The following is a 13,751-nucleotide window of genomic DNA, read 5'->3' as shown; positions in this document are numbered from 1 at the left end:
ATTGGATGTTATTGCAAACATGAACATTAAATCATAAGCACCGAATAGTAGAGAACTCAAAAAAAAAAAGATATAACCATACCATATCAGAAGGGATCGGACCAAATGCTTTTGTAGGCAACTATCCAAATGTGATGCACCAACACATTAGCTCAAAGGATGTAAGGACATCCCTGAACCCACCAGAAAAAACTTCTGAGGACTGACTACATCAACATTTTCCTGGCAAGTATCTTCTCTGCCAGCAATAAATCCCAGCTCAATACATATCTAAAATGATATACATTAGAGGGCGTGTGTTTAAGAGTATTAAGTTGGCTTAAATTACTTGAGCAAAATTTTAAATATGTAATAGAAATCTAAAAAGGAACACAAAAAAATTGAGAACACCACTGCAATATTAATGCCAAGCTGTTACTTTTTTTTTTTTAAACAGATCTGTACAGCAACATAGCAAAGAATGCAGTGATCACAATTCAAGCCAGACAGCAATCTAAGGGAATACTAATCCTGTATACAGCAGAGCTGAAACACTCCCAACATTCAGATGCTCCAAGTATGTTGGCTACCCTAATGCACTCCAAACCAGTTCTACCTACATAGGACATTTTGGTGTGAAAAAGTTTCTGTAAAGTTCCCTTTGTTTCCAGTGTTTTTCTTGTACAAAATATTACAATGGTTTTTTATATATATGTTTACAGACTTGCACAGCTAGAAAAATATAAACTACAATTGGGCTTGGCAATCAGTTCTTTTCTTTAAATACATGACATTTCAGAGCAAAAATTGTAGTGGTAACATACCCTGCACTTCAAGCATCTGCACAGAAAAGCTTTCTTCCTTAAGCGTATCAAGCCTAAAAACCATGACTGCAGTGAGACATGTGCCACAGTAAGTGCAACGAATGCAATTCATCTACCTCCTGGCATAAGGAAGACACAAGATGAATGTTATTTGTGCAGGTTAGTGGCACAATATAGAAAAATCCGTAACTAAACATTAAATTCCTTAATAACATTCATTAATTTCATAGGCAGAGCCTGTTAAAAAAAGGACAACCGTTGTAGCTTTTAAGAAAAGCAGACGCTAAGTTCACGGGGCTTTATACATCTTGAACAAAAATGCAACCACAGTTAACATTTCGGGGCATTTGCTAGCTTCAAGCAAGCCCCCAGGTATTAAGGTTTTTTCCATTCAACTTTTAAGTAGAGGCCGGGGAGGATTTTTTGCTTTAAAGCTACAGTATCTGTCATTATGGCTTTTAACACCCCAGCTTTCACCCAGATGAGGTACATGTTTCTAGTGAAATGGTAACAGTTGAGCAGGATGAGTTTCAATGGACCACAAAAATCCACACATAGGTGTAAACAGGTTGTCTTATGAAAGGTTGCCAAACCAAATTGTAACAGCGCAAAACAAGATTTCTTCTTTTATTTTTCTCTGTAGAAAGCGTTGTCGAGGCATCTAGGACGTCGCTAGTAGTTAAGCCACTGAGCAAACCCTCTTTCCACCAGACTTCTGTTTACCGACACCACCTAAAAGGAGGTAAAAAAAAAAGTAGAAAGGTGAACAAACTACTAGCAAGAAGCATCAGCAAGTTCCTAACCAGCAATAAAAAGTCTGCATAATCATATACCTTATCAGTGTTGAAAAAATAGGCATGTTAACATACCCACCTCATCTCCCGTCAAGTTCCACAGCTGTATCAGTGGCAGACCTGTTGCGCTGTCATAATTTGTGACCTGGAAACACAGAAGAACATTAGCGTGCAGCAATTCTGGTCTGAGCCGTGCAGGGTGCAAGGCTAGCATCATTCACTGCATATCAGATCCTCAGACTCAGCGTAGGCTCGTGGAAATGTAGCTCCTGCCACCAGGCAGCTGGGACACCCTGCTGGCAAGTGCGCTCTGGTCGCTCAAATCCGTGCCCTTGCTAGAATTAGTGATGCATTTGAGCACTGCACTAAAACCCAAGGAAGCTGCGAGATTGAGCGTCACAAGCGCTATCGGCTTCCCACTCGTCCCAACTGCCTTACGTGGACAGCTACAGCCACTGTCAGAGGCACTTCGGAAGAGGCAAGTGCCTCTTCGCTGAGACCAGGCACTGCATGCAGAAGCCTTTGGGATGCCCTTACTTCTCCCTCCGGCCAGCCAGAGGCCAAGTCCTGGATGTCAGTCTTGCAAAGACTGTTGAGACTGGCAAAGCAGCGCAGACCCAGGTGAATATTTGATCCGCTGGACAACAGGCCACTTTGTGCTCTGTAAATCCATCCAGGTGCCCTTCCTCTCTGCCCGCATCAGTAACAAGAGGGAATACTCATCCCTTCCCAGCCAGGCAGTCCTGAGTGGTCCTGGTGCCACACAAGGAAGTTTTCGGCGCCCGAGATTGCTCGACGAGAATCCTGCCCAGCAGCCAGGCTTACAGGCTGTGGCTTTGTTTTCGATTTTAACACGCACGGTATGCGAGGGGGCAGAGAGGACAACAGCAGCAGTCAAATTGGCAACCAGACTTCCAGGCAGCTCTCGTGTACCTGTGCCACTAGGACTGCGCCTTTGGTCATCTCACTAACAGCGGCGTCGGCTTCAGGTGAAAAGTGATCCTCGTCTTGGGAAAGAAAAGAGCAGGAGAAAACAAATGAGATATATTCTTCACAGGCTTTAAAGGCCAGAAGGGACTATTAAGCTAATCTTGCCTGACCTCCTACATAAGTTAGGCCAGAGAATCCTCACCTACTGTTGCTGTACGCATTTGCTGAAACCAGTCTATTAAGCTGGAGATCACACAAGTATTGTGCCTGCTGTGTTGCTGAAGGGAAAGGATGAAGTGCTTTCTAAAGCCACTAGCTCAGTTAATGTGAACATAAGTGGCTGATGAATTAGGAGGCTTTAAAGACAGAAAAGTCTACTTCTGCAGTACGTTTGAGCTGCCATTAGTATTTTGATCCTTAATAAACTAAGCTCAGGGGCCTCAGGACATTACTGACCCTGCACAGAGTGCAATACTGTGAACGGGAACTCCGAAGCATTTGTATCACAGGCCGGCTGGCACCTGAACAGTGCCAAATGCACTCTTGGCAGCTCAGGTCTCTCAGCCTGCACAGCTTACGTGGGCACTGTTGCTAACTCCACACCTGTAATGCAGCAGGAAACTCTTGTGTCCCAGGCAATACAGTTACAATCTACACTGCAGACCAGACATTTCAGAAGTATTTTCATTTTGGAGGAAAGTTGCTTATTTCCTACCAAATCACTGCAAAATGAAGTTTCTCCTTTGTGCTCCCCACCCTGAGACCGCCTCCAGCAGCAAGTGAACTCCTTACAAATCCCGAAGGAGGTCGATTACCTCAGGGAACATGGAAAACACTGACTTCTGCAAGAAGCAGCTTAAACCTCGCCATCCATCTACAGTCTTGGCAGAGCCTCCTGTACCTCCTGGTTAGAGCACGCATCTCTAACACCACTAGAAAAAAGGAAAAAAAAAAAAGGGGGGGGGGGGGGCAAACCAAAGCATTTCTAGGTAGTGACTGACATTCTTCCAGTGCTTGGAGGGTAGTCTTTTGAACACAGAATTATACACATCAGTCATTTTAGTAGGAAAATGTCAGATATTCATCTAGCAGATTAAAAACTAAGTTTGCGTTTACAGCTACTCTATGACAGAAGAAGGCAGAGTAGTTACAGCTGCTTCACCTGTACCCTGCCAGTCCTGCCAACTTGCTGTTTAGGAGAGTAATTCATTCTCTCCTCCACCCAGGAAAAAGCCTGAACATTTATCATCTTTCCCCTGGAGCCTGACAGGTTATGCCATGCTAGCACATTTAGAAGAATAAAATACAATTTTTCCAATCTTGCTCTAGTCACATCAGAGGCTGCGCTTGCAATAGGAGGGAAAAGGTTTAGACAGAATCATCGCTTGTACACAGTTGGTATCCATTTAAACCTGCAGGGGGAGCACCAACGGTATGTCTTGAGAGCTCCATTACCTGGGAGTGGCACCACGTTGTCTAGTAAAACTTCTGCTCCTTGGAAAGGTAGTGATAAAAAATCAGACCTTAAAGAAAAGAGAATCAATCAGAGTAAGAACACGGCTTTAAGTTTCTCCTGTATTCTTTTAGAGCAATTGATTAATCAATGTCACCTTACAGGAATTCAGTTTGAAATTGATGACAGTAAAAAAAAAAAATCAGATTGTTCTCCCAGCAATCTAAGCAACAGCAATAAATAGTCTGATTAGCACGCCAAGTTGGATTGGGCTCCAAGCAAAAACCACCTCCATAATGGAAGCTGTACTGCTTTTCTCCCACCTCTGGGGCACAATCAAGTATTTAATGGGCTTGTCTAAGAAAACCCCCATCCAATACAGCTCTCCCAGCCAATGGGGCTGGGGCACAGAGAATCTGAATCTTCTTTCTAGCTCATCAATTAACTACAATTTAGGGCCTCCTGAAGGCATCCTTTCACTCAGCTTCCACGCTGAAGTGGCAGAAGTTGCAATTTCCTCTCCCCTCCCCTTCGAAAAAGCCTTGCAAGAGCTTGCTGTGCTCCCAAGGAATTCACAGCTGCTGCTGAGCCAAACCTTTCCACCGTTTTCCGCTTCAGCTGTGGAAAAACCTATAAGCAATTCAAACGGTATATGAAGATTCAAGCCAGATATTGCCTTAGGCCACAGAAGAGGAGCTAAAGACCTGATTTGTCTGAGTGTGTCAATCTTCACTTTGTCGTATCCTCCATAGTCCACGTATCTGAGCTCCACTTCACCGGTCTCTTCGAAGTAGCTAATAACTTGAGCCCGGAACCATGCCCCATCCAGGCCTGGAGCCGCGCAGATAATGCCAACTGCAAAACACAGGAGTACAGAGGAGAAAGGCTCAGCGTAAGTGGATTTCCAGAAATTAGCACTTCAGGCATCAGTACTTATCTACTGAGAATCAACAGCATTTCTTACGCTGCCAACATCTTCTTTCACCACCACCCACACCCCCACCAGACAAGGCCTGCAGCTGGGACGCAGGAGAAGTGGGTTTTACTCTCAAGTCTCTGTCTGCCACTTCCATGCTGTTCTACCCAGGTGTACAGTTCCCTTCCAGCCTTCGGTCACTAACAGTGAGGTCTGTCCCCAAAAAGGAAAGTTAGCGCTAGTAACCCCCTTCCATGTGATGCACCCTCCACTTTACACCACGTGCAGACTGTGACACTATGAAGATTTGGGAGTAGTTCCATACTTTGTCAGCAAAAATACACCAGATGCCAAGTTGATTAGAAATAGCCTGAGATGGACTTTATCTCATTCTGAATTTCAACATGCAACTAAGTGGCTGGGGAGGTACTCTAGGGATGAGTGGGGTAAGGAAGAGTAGAGCAGCATCTGTAGTCTGCCAGCGGCTTAAAAAAATATGAAATGACAAGTGAACTATCACATTCTCATCCACTGGGAAACTTCCCAAGCCTAACTCAGTGGCATCAGGCTTTCGTGTGACCCTAGAAGTTTCTCAGCTGAACAATTTGTGAGCAATCACATTACATGCCTTCTACTGGAGTTGGCAGGGTTGGAATTTCCAGTTGAGAATAGCAGGCGTACATCTGCTGGTCGAGGCTACGCAGACCATGGAAAGTGGGGTGCGTATGCTGCTGTAGAAACATGTGCCCTGCATCGACTTGGTTTGCCACGACGACCTCTACAGAGACTCCGTCTGGGAGGAAGAGCTGTCATGTGGAGAAAAGAAATTCTCATTAGCGTTCACTGCAACACAAGCTTCATTCACAGCAACTCCATGTTCCACCAGCAACTCCTGAGGCTTACAGCCATGGGTGGAAAAGCCCTGGCACTCCGGTATTTCACTTCCAAAAGCTACTCACTGTTACTCCCTGCTGCTCTAACAGAAATCAGACTTGAGGCGGGGCCCGCCTTGCATACAAAAAGACTATCGGCATGAAGCAGTCGGAAGACTTATTTACCCAAGGGATCCGGGGAACTACAGGCCTGTCGGTCTGACCTCGGTGCCAGGGAAGGTTACAGAGCAGATCATCTTGAGTGCCATCACACAGCAGGTACAAGACAACCAGGTGATCAGGCCCAGTCAGCGTGGGTTTATGAAACGCAGGTCTTGCTTGACTAACCTGATCTCCCTCTGTAGCAAGGTGACCCACTTAGTAGATGAGAGAAAGGCTGTGGATGTTGTCTACCTAGACTTTAGTAAAGCCTTTGACAGCATTTCCCACAGCATTCTCCTGGAGAAACTGGCTGCTCATGGCTTGCATGGGCGTACTCTTACTAGGTAAAAAACTGGCTAGATGGCCAGGCCCAAAGAGTGGTGGTGAATGGAGTTAAATCCAGTTGGCAGCCAGTCACAAGTGGTGGTCCCCAGAGCTCAGTTTTGGGGCCAGTTCTCTTTAATATCTTTATCAATGATCTGGACAAGGGGATCGAGTGCACCCTCAGTAAGTTTGTGGATGACACCAAGTTGGGCAGGAGTGTTGATCTGCTCGAGGGTAGGAAGGGTCTCCAGAGGGATCTGGACAGGCTGGATGGATGACCTGAGGCCAGTTGTATGCAATTCAACAAGGCCAAGTGCCGCGTCCTGCACCTGGGTCACAACAACCCCACGCGGCGCTACAGGCCTGGGGAAGAGTGGCTGGAAAACTGCCTGGTGGAAAAGGACCCGGGGGTGTTGGTCAACAGCCGGCTGAATATGAGCCAGCAGTGTGCCCAGGTGGCCAAGGTGGCCAACGGCATCCTGGCCTGTATCAGAAATAGTGTGGCCAGCAGGAGCAGGGCAGGGATCGCCCACCCAGGGATCAGCACTGGTGAGGCTGCACCTCGAATACTGTGTTCAGTTTTGGGCCCCTCACTAGAAGAAAGACGCTGAGGTGCTGGAGCGTGTCCAGAGAAGGGCAACGAAGCTGGTGAAGGGTCTGGAGCACAAGTCCTATGAGGAGCAGCTGAGGGAACTGGGGTTCTTCAGTCTGGAGAAAAGGAGGCTGAGGGGAGACCTTATCACTCTCTACAGCTACCTCAAAGGAGGTTGTACCGAGGTGGGTCTTGGTCTCTTTTCCCAAGTAAGAAGTGACAGGATGAGAGGAAACAGCCCCAAGTTGTGCCACGGGAGGTTTAGATTGGATATTAGGAAAAATTTCTCCACTGAAAGGGTTGTCAAGCATTGGAACAGGCTGCCCAGGAAAGTGGTTGAGTCACCATCCCTGGGGGTATTTAAAAGACGTGTAGACGTGCTGCTTAGGGACATGGTTTAGTGGTGGACTTGGCAGTGTTAGGTTAATGGTTGGACTTGATGATCTTAAAGGTCTTTTCCAACCTAAATGATTCTATGATTCTACATTTCTCAGCTCAGGCAGAATGGAAACTGCAGTGGAAGAGCAGGTAGGCAAATCTGATCTGTAACAGTTACATAAGCTGGACAGCAGAGAGCCACACAAAATCCAACTGGTTTTGAGGGCATCTGTGAACCAGCCACGTTGACGTAGCATACTATGACAGCAGCGACCAACAACAGCCTTCCACCCTGACATCAGCATAGCCAGCAAGCTGGGACTTACCCAGGCAGTCATAAGGAGGGAATGAAGCGTCAGTGGTGTTGGTGGAGGTAGAGCGTAGATGTTGGTGAGACACAGCTCTTTGAACTTCTTGCCAATCAGGCTCAGTACTTTTTCGACTTGTTGCGAAGAGCCTGGAAGACAAAAATCCCACAGAAAGTCTGTAGTACAGATATGCTGAGGACACCCCCACCCCGTGAAGTGCCTTCTGCGCTACATCAACGATTTAATTTTTAATAGATTGGCCATGTAACCTGATATCAGACCAACATGAGCAACTCAGGCCCCAGTTTCAACAGCGTTAGCCTCCAGTATGAACCCAATTCACTGGCAGATATTTTTCAGCCACAATTAATCTAACATCCTTCACAGTCAAGACCGCACTTGCTGATACACATCCCATAGCTCCTCCTTCAAGCCTGAAGGGATCCTTCAAAACGTGTTGGTTAAACTACAGCAGCCGAAGATGTTAAAATGCATTCTCACCTCTAGAATAAGAGGGTTCAAATGCCAAGGCACAGGCAACTTGGCATACACCTCTACTGTAACAGCACCGATTAGAAAAGTTTTGTAAAGCACTAGGCTCACAAAGCCACTAAATCTGTTTAAATTCCTTGCCCATCTAATTAAGGCCCCCAAGCTACATATTAGACCATGAATAAAGAGACATTCCGCTTACCTTCAATGTGACAGACTTGGGAGTCACGGAAATAAGGTAGTGTTGAGACATAAATTTTGGCACCAGACGATTGCCTCAAGAAGCTCATAAATTTTCCTTGTTTGCCGATCAAGCGGCCAACTAATTCCTTTATGAAAGTAACAAGAAAGCAACAGTCAGGAAGAGAAACATAGATCAAACAACACCGTTCTCTGTGGCTTATTTCACCCACATTCCCAGTTCCTGTAGCACAGGGCCAGGCAGAATAAGTATAAGGGAATGCTGGACCAGCGCAGAGTTCAGCAGGTCTATGACAAGTCAAGGTAGATACAGATCAGTAAGCACAGCTTGTTTTGATAGATCCGTCTTCGTATCTTGTAGAATGACACAAAGACACGATGGTTTTTACCAGGCCTGGTAAAAGCTACTGTCTTCCTACAGTCAAGTGAAGTCACGTCCTCTCCCAATCTCCTACCATTTCTTGTTTTAAAAAAGCATGCTACATGCCTTTTTCATTCAAATATGAAATACTAAGTTTTAGCAATTTTTAAACAAGCTAATTAGATTAGATAGGGAGTAGACAAATTCATGGGAGAGTAAACCAGGCTATCATGCCCATTAGACTGCAGAGTCCCAGGACAGCTGTGCGGGATGATGAAGAGATGTCTTTGCATGCCCTATTACTTCTACTCTTTCACTGGCACCTGCCACCACCTACTGTCAGAGACCAGGTACCAGAGCAGAAGTGTTGGGCCCAAGTCAGTATGGATAATCCTATACAATGTAGAGTTGGCTACTTCAAGAAAAGTGACAGCCTGTCTTCATGAAACACTGAAACATATTTTTCTGCTGTAGAACTGCTTCTTTAGCCTGTGTTTTACTGGTCCATTAAAATGCACGTTACACGTCTTCCCTGGGCTCACAGCATCCAAGCACTCGAGGCAGCATGCTTATCCTGCCGGGAGCTGCTGTCTCACATTACTGGCTGTCATTATTCGGGTCTGCTGAGCAGCAGAACTGCAAGAGCGATGCTGTGCAGGACAGCCACAGATGATTTTGCATACACAAAGCAGGGAAGAAGGTATGAACGTAGTCCTAAAAACACAGTCTCTCTCTCAACGCAAAAGAAAGCTCACTATAAAGACAGAGACACAGCAGCTCTACAGAATAGCTCATACGAGCATTCAGCTTGTGAGGAAGGGTTTGGACAGGCAGTTGAAACATAACCCTCCTACATAGCAGGGGAAAAAAAAAAAAAAAAAATCACCTGCCCTTAATAACTGTGTACCCTCAAAGCCTTCTGAATGCTTTCAGAGCATCGGACTAACAGATTGGGGTGGAAGATAATGGGGAATAATGAGTCCAGCAACCAACATTACCCTGGGCATAACCCTGACATGCCTCTTGTTTACAGGTGTGTACTGGCTCTTTGTTCCTGTTGAGTCCTAACGGGAGCTAAATGCTTAAATCCTCGTTGATTTGTTGTTGATCTCTCTGGGATGGCACTGAGCCAGTACCAGGCTGGAAGAACCAGAAGATGGCTATGTAGGGCAAGGCAGGATGCGCGAGCAGGCCAACGGCTGGTTACCTTTGGAACCTCTATCTCCCAGATAACGACGCCGGACTTGCTGGATTCTCCTCTTAGCTTAGAGTTCTGCCGACTCACTGTCTTCCTCATGGCACAGCCACTGTCCACAAAGTCCACGCTATTTACATCCAAACCTACAAGACATACAGACATGTCAGTATTCAGACAACCCACACAATCCAGCTACCAGACACAAGGCCATGAAAATATATAATTTCATAGAGAGGTGACATTGAGCTCTTCCTATGCATTCAGTTGGGATGATCCTGTATCAGGTTCTCTGGTATTTCAGAAAGGGTAAAGTCCCATCACACGCGGCCTGCTACAAGTTTCCTTTTATTGCTGGAGAAAAACCTGCACACCTCTGGGAATGCAACAGAAGGAGGCCCGAGTTCAGCAGGAGTCCTTCAAACATGGTGACACCTTATGCAGCAGCAGAGACAAGACACTTTAAGTCAAAAGTTACCAGCTGAACGAGAGCTATGCTAACACCAACACTGAGCTGCTGCTGCAGCAAGGTATTTTGCATTTTCCCCACATGGTTTAAACAGGGCTTTTCACAGGGAGTTCAGCATGCAGGGAGGGATGTGCAACCTATTCGTCTGCTCTTTGCATTGACATTACATTCCTGCCCCAACGAGGGTTGCACGGTGACCTGAGCACCAGCTGTGCCCACTACTAGCTGTGGTAGAGGATTGTCTCTTGCCCAGATTTGTCATATGCTTGAAGAAACAAGGTGCCAGAGCTGAGCTACGTTTTGTTCCCAAACCATCAGCCGATACCAGGAACATTCGTACTTGGGAAGGGGACAAACTCAAACAGCTTCCTCCTGGTCAGATCCCAGATACAGTCAGTGTAACAAGATCAAGAACAAGAACAAGGCTGATCCTTCCTCCAGATTAACAAGCAGAAACATGAAGATCCTCACTTGCTTGCAAGAATTCAGATCACCCAGTACAAGACCGAAGAGAAAAATAAGCCCAACAGCTGCCTCACATTTGCCACATCTTAATAAGTAACACAGCACAGATGCCTCGAAAGTCAAAGGCAAGCAGTGCAGCTGTTTGCAATAGACTTGCTAGACAAGGATGAGGATTTAAGTCTCACAGCCTGGGTGCGAAGGTCAGCTGTAGGACCTCTTATCCAACAGAGCCACATTATCAACTTTACCTGCTATACGCCGTCTCCCTACCTGTCTCCCTGCAGAGCTTTCAGCCCTTGTCATCACCAGGCTCCACAACACACCGTTGTACCTTCTCATCGCACCAGCATTCACAACAAGGCAAAACCATTTTCCTCCTGTGGTTACTCTCACTAGTGAAAATGTTTTGTGGGTTTAATCCTTAATTGTTGGCAAACTCACTCCCCATGTCTCACAACAAGCAGCGTTCCAACTACTTTGTAGCAATTACAAAAGACATCCTGTCATTAAGGGCTGTTGGCGCCACAGGGTCCTATAAAGGATTTTAACATCCATCCCCAAGGTCACACGGGTTAACATTTGCTCAGACAGCTTTGTATTCTGCCAGGCACACATCATCCAGGATCTAGAAGGCAAAAGCAACGCAGAGACAGATGGGGGAACTCCACGAACATTGCTCCCTGTTGGGATTTCTTGGCATGCACCTACCCTTCCAAGCAAAAAGGCTTCAGGGTAATTGGTCTGCAACCAACTGATTTTATCACAGCTCGTCAGAGCACTTCCCTGGTTCATCCAACAGCACCTCAGAAACCTGCCTTACAGCCTCCTTTCGGCAGCAGCCCACAAACACAGATAAGAACCCAGTCCTTACTAGAGGCTGCCCGAACTGAAGCAGAAACCATTTGCATTAGCAGGTCTCAAACCAGCAAGGTGTTCAACAGCCTGGCCTACATCCAGACACAGCCCATTTCACTGGGCTACTCAAGCACATGCTTCGCTTTAGACAATAAGCTTTGTGCTGAATGCAGACCAGTCTGTTCAACCTTTCGTCGTATACCCTGAAGATCACCCAGCTAACACGGGATCCTACAGGGACGGGAATTCTGAGAGCAAATGCATACCCACCTGCACACGAGGCCTAAATATTCATCTACTGGCAAAGGCAAAGATGAAGAGGACTTATCTGAACATGTTCTGAAGCAGAAGGGTTACAGCACATAAAATATTTGTTCACCACATTTTCATGGGAGCATTTTCAAATCCCTTACCTCCTGAGCGATCTCCATCCACCTCTGCTGCCCTGCGACGCTCATGATTCAAGCCTGGACCATCCTCCACGATTCCCAAAGACTCTCGTGTCAGTGTCGCTGATGCTGATGGCCACTGATCTTGGTTTGCACTAGAGCTTGAATCCTGTACAAGGCTCAGCGCAGCACTGCCGTGACACTCTGTGCTCTTTGAGATCAGAGGGAGAGAAACACAAGCAGGGACACCGCTTTCATCTTGAGATCCTGTCGTTTCTAGTTTTTCACTGTCGTCCTCAAGGGTGCTGGGCTGCGTTGTCACTACTGACAGGTCTGGAAGGTCCTGTGAGAGATCTAGCCTCTCGTGAGTTTGAGACAGAAGAGAGGGCGTCGTCGACCCTGCTGAGAGCAGGGAGGTCGAGGTTTCGTTCTCTCGGCATTCCTCTTCTGACGAGAGAGGCAGTCTTCGAGGAACACATGCTTCTGTTTTGGGTGGTGAATCATTCTCTGGCGCTTCTTCCTGCTGCTCTTCTTCAGTGGCTATTGCTTGTTTATCGTGATAGCTTGCATGCTTTTTTCTACGGGAATAGATCCACCAGCAGCCAACAAGTGCCAGCACTCCAGGTATGGCATATGGGATAATATTGCGGAAACGTGAAGCCATTTTACAGATCCTTAGCAATTATGTCTAGAAGAAGAAACAAAAGCCATGTTACAATAGTCACAGGAAAGGTAACAGCAAGGCTAAAGTTTCATAAATGCCTTGAGGTATTTCTATTAGCATGAACAGACTCGTTTTCTAGCCACTCCTTAAATTCACATCTCTGCTCCACCAACAGACCACAGAACAAGATCCTGACCTAAGACTAGGAATATCTGGACATTTCTCACCATTACGCTCACCAATTTCACCTTATCCCACCTTTACATGTAAAACAATTTCACCTTCTTTCTCCTGCCTCACCTTCGCAGGTCAGTACTACACACAAGGACAGCATCCGGCACTGCAAGTCTCTCCAGCATCAGGCTGGGTTCACAGCACAGCGGTACCACCAGCACTCCGAGACACAGACTTGACACGCTGCAGGTCTCCCCAGTTCTCTGCTTGAAAGGCAGCACCACATTCCTGAGAGTTTCATAGGTTGACAACACGCACTTCTCTAAAACATAATAGCTCAGTGAAGGTGAAGTGCTTTGCAAATGTTCTCATCCACAGCAACTGCGAGAGGCTGGTGAGCGGGCACACGACAGAAGTCTGCAGTTAAGTAGACGCTAAACAGCAACACGCAGCTACTCCATTTACTTTTATACACACAGTGTAGGAATTCCTAAACAAAGAACAGCTACAGCCTGATCAAGCAAGTGCCTCCCAATAACCAGAAGTGCCTCTACAAGATTTTGCAGCAGTGAAGATGGGAAATCTGCTATAGCGCCCTTACAACCGCAGTATTTATCTAGCAAAAGCAGCCCGGATAGGGACACTACTACCTAGGAACCCAGCTCCAAAGTTTGTTCTACATTACTATGTTGACAGCTGCTGCTTCTCTGACTTTCCAGAGTCGAAAGCTGTCTCTCTGACTTAGAAAGTGTGTGCACCCTTCCCCACCTGCACACCGCCGAGACTCATGTCCCAGTCATGCTCCTCCATTTACAAGCCTCACCTGGGTTATCCGAGGCAGGGCTGACATGCCTTTCCTTTTCCTTAAGGAAAGTCTACAGCTGGAACACAAAGCTAAACAGTTACCCACATCCCCAAAACAGCCTTGCTGCAAAGCACTTACAGTTTATATTT

General features: G+C 46.4%; 1 protein-coding gene across 1 annotated transcript; it reads right to left on the bottom strand.

The window, feature by feature from the left end:
• Positions 1-593: 593 nt before the first annotated feature.
• Positions 594-13,037, bottom strand: LOC142027809 (A-kinase anchor protein 1, mitochondrial-like). The gene is made up of 10 exons (XM_075022016.1): positions 11,984-13,037; positions 9,794-9,927; positions 8,227-8,353; positions 7,551-7,681; positions 5,525-5,702; positions 4,685-4,835; positions 3,983-4,050; positions 2,531-2,604; positions 1,677-1,742; positions 594-1,535 (listed from the first exon to the last, which is right to left on the bottom strand). The coding sequence occupies exons 1-10, from the start codon at positions 12,621-12,623 to the stop codon at positions 1,476-1,478; spliced, it is 1,629 nt and encodes a 542-aa protein (XP_074878117.1). The 5' UTR covers positions 12,624-13,037; the 3' UTR covers positions 594-1,475.
• Positions 13,038-13,751: the final 714 nt, after the last annotated feature.

This window comes from Buteo buteo, unplaced genomic scaffold (assembly GCF_964188355.1).
Source record: "Buteo buteo unplaced genomic scaffold, bButBut1.hap1.1 HAP1_SCAFFOLD_58, whole genome shotgun sequence".
NCBI lineage: Eukaryota > Metazoa > Chordata > Aves > Accipitriformes > Accipitridae > Buteo > Buteo buteo.
The sequence above is the reverse complement of the archived record's forward strand: the minus strand, read 5'-3'. Positions and strand labels throughout refer to the sequence as shown.

Coding starts and splice junctions, on each gene's coding strand:
- LOC142027809 (XM_075022016.1), bottom strand. CDS start 12,623: ATGGCTTCACGTTTCCGCAATATTATCCCATATGCCATACCTGGAGTG. Junction 7,682..8,226: donor CCAAGTCTGTCACATTGAAG/GTAAGCGGAATG, acceptor TTTGTCTTCCAG/GCTCTTCGCAACAAGTCGAA. Junction 1,536..1,676: donor GGAACTTGACGGGAGATGAG/GTGGGTATGTTA, acceptor ACCTCCTTTTAG/GTGGTGTCGGTAAACAGAAG.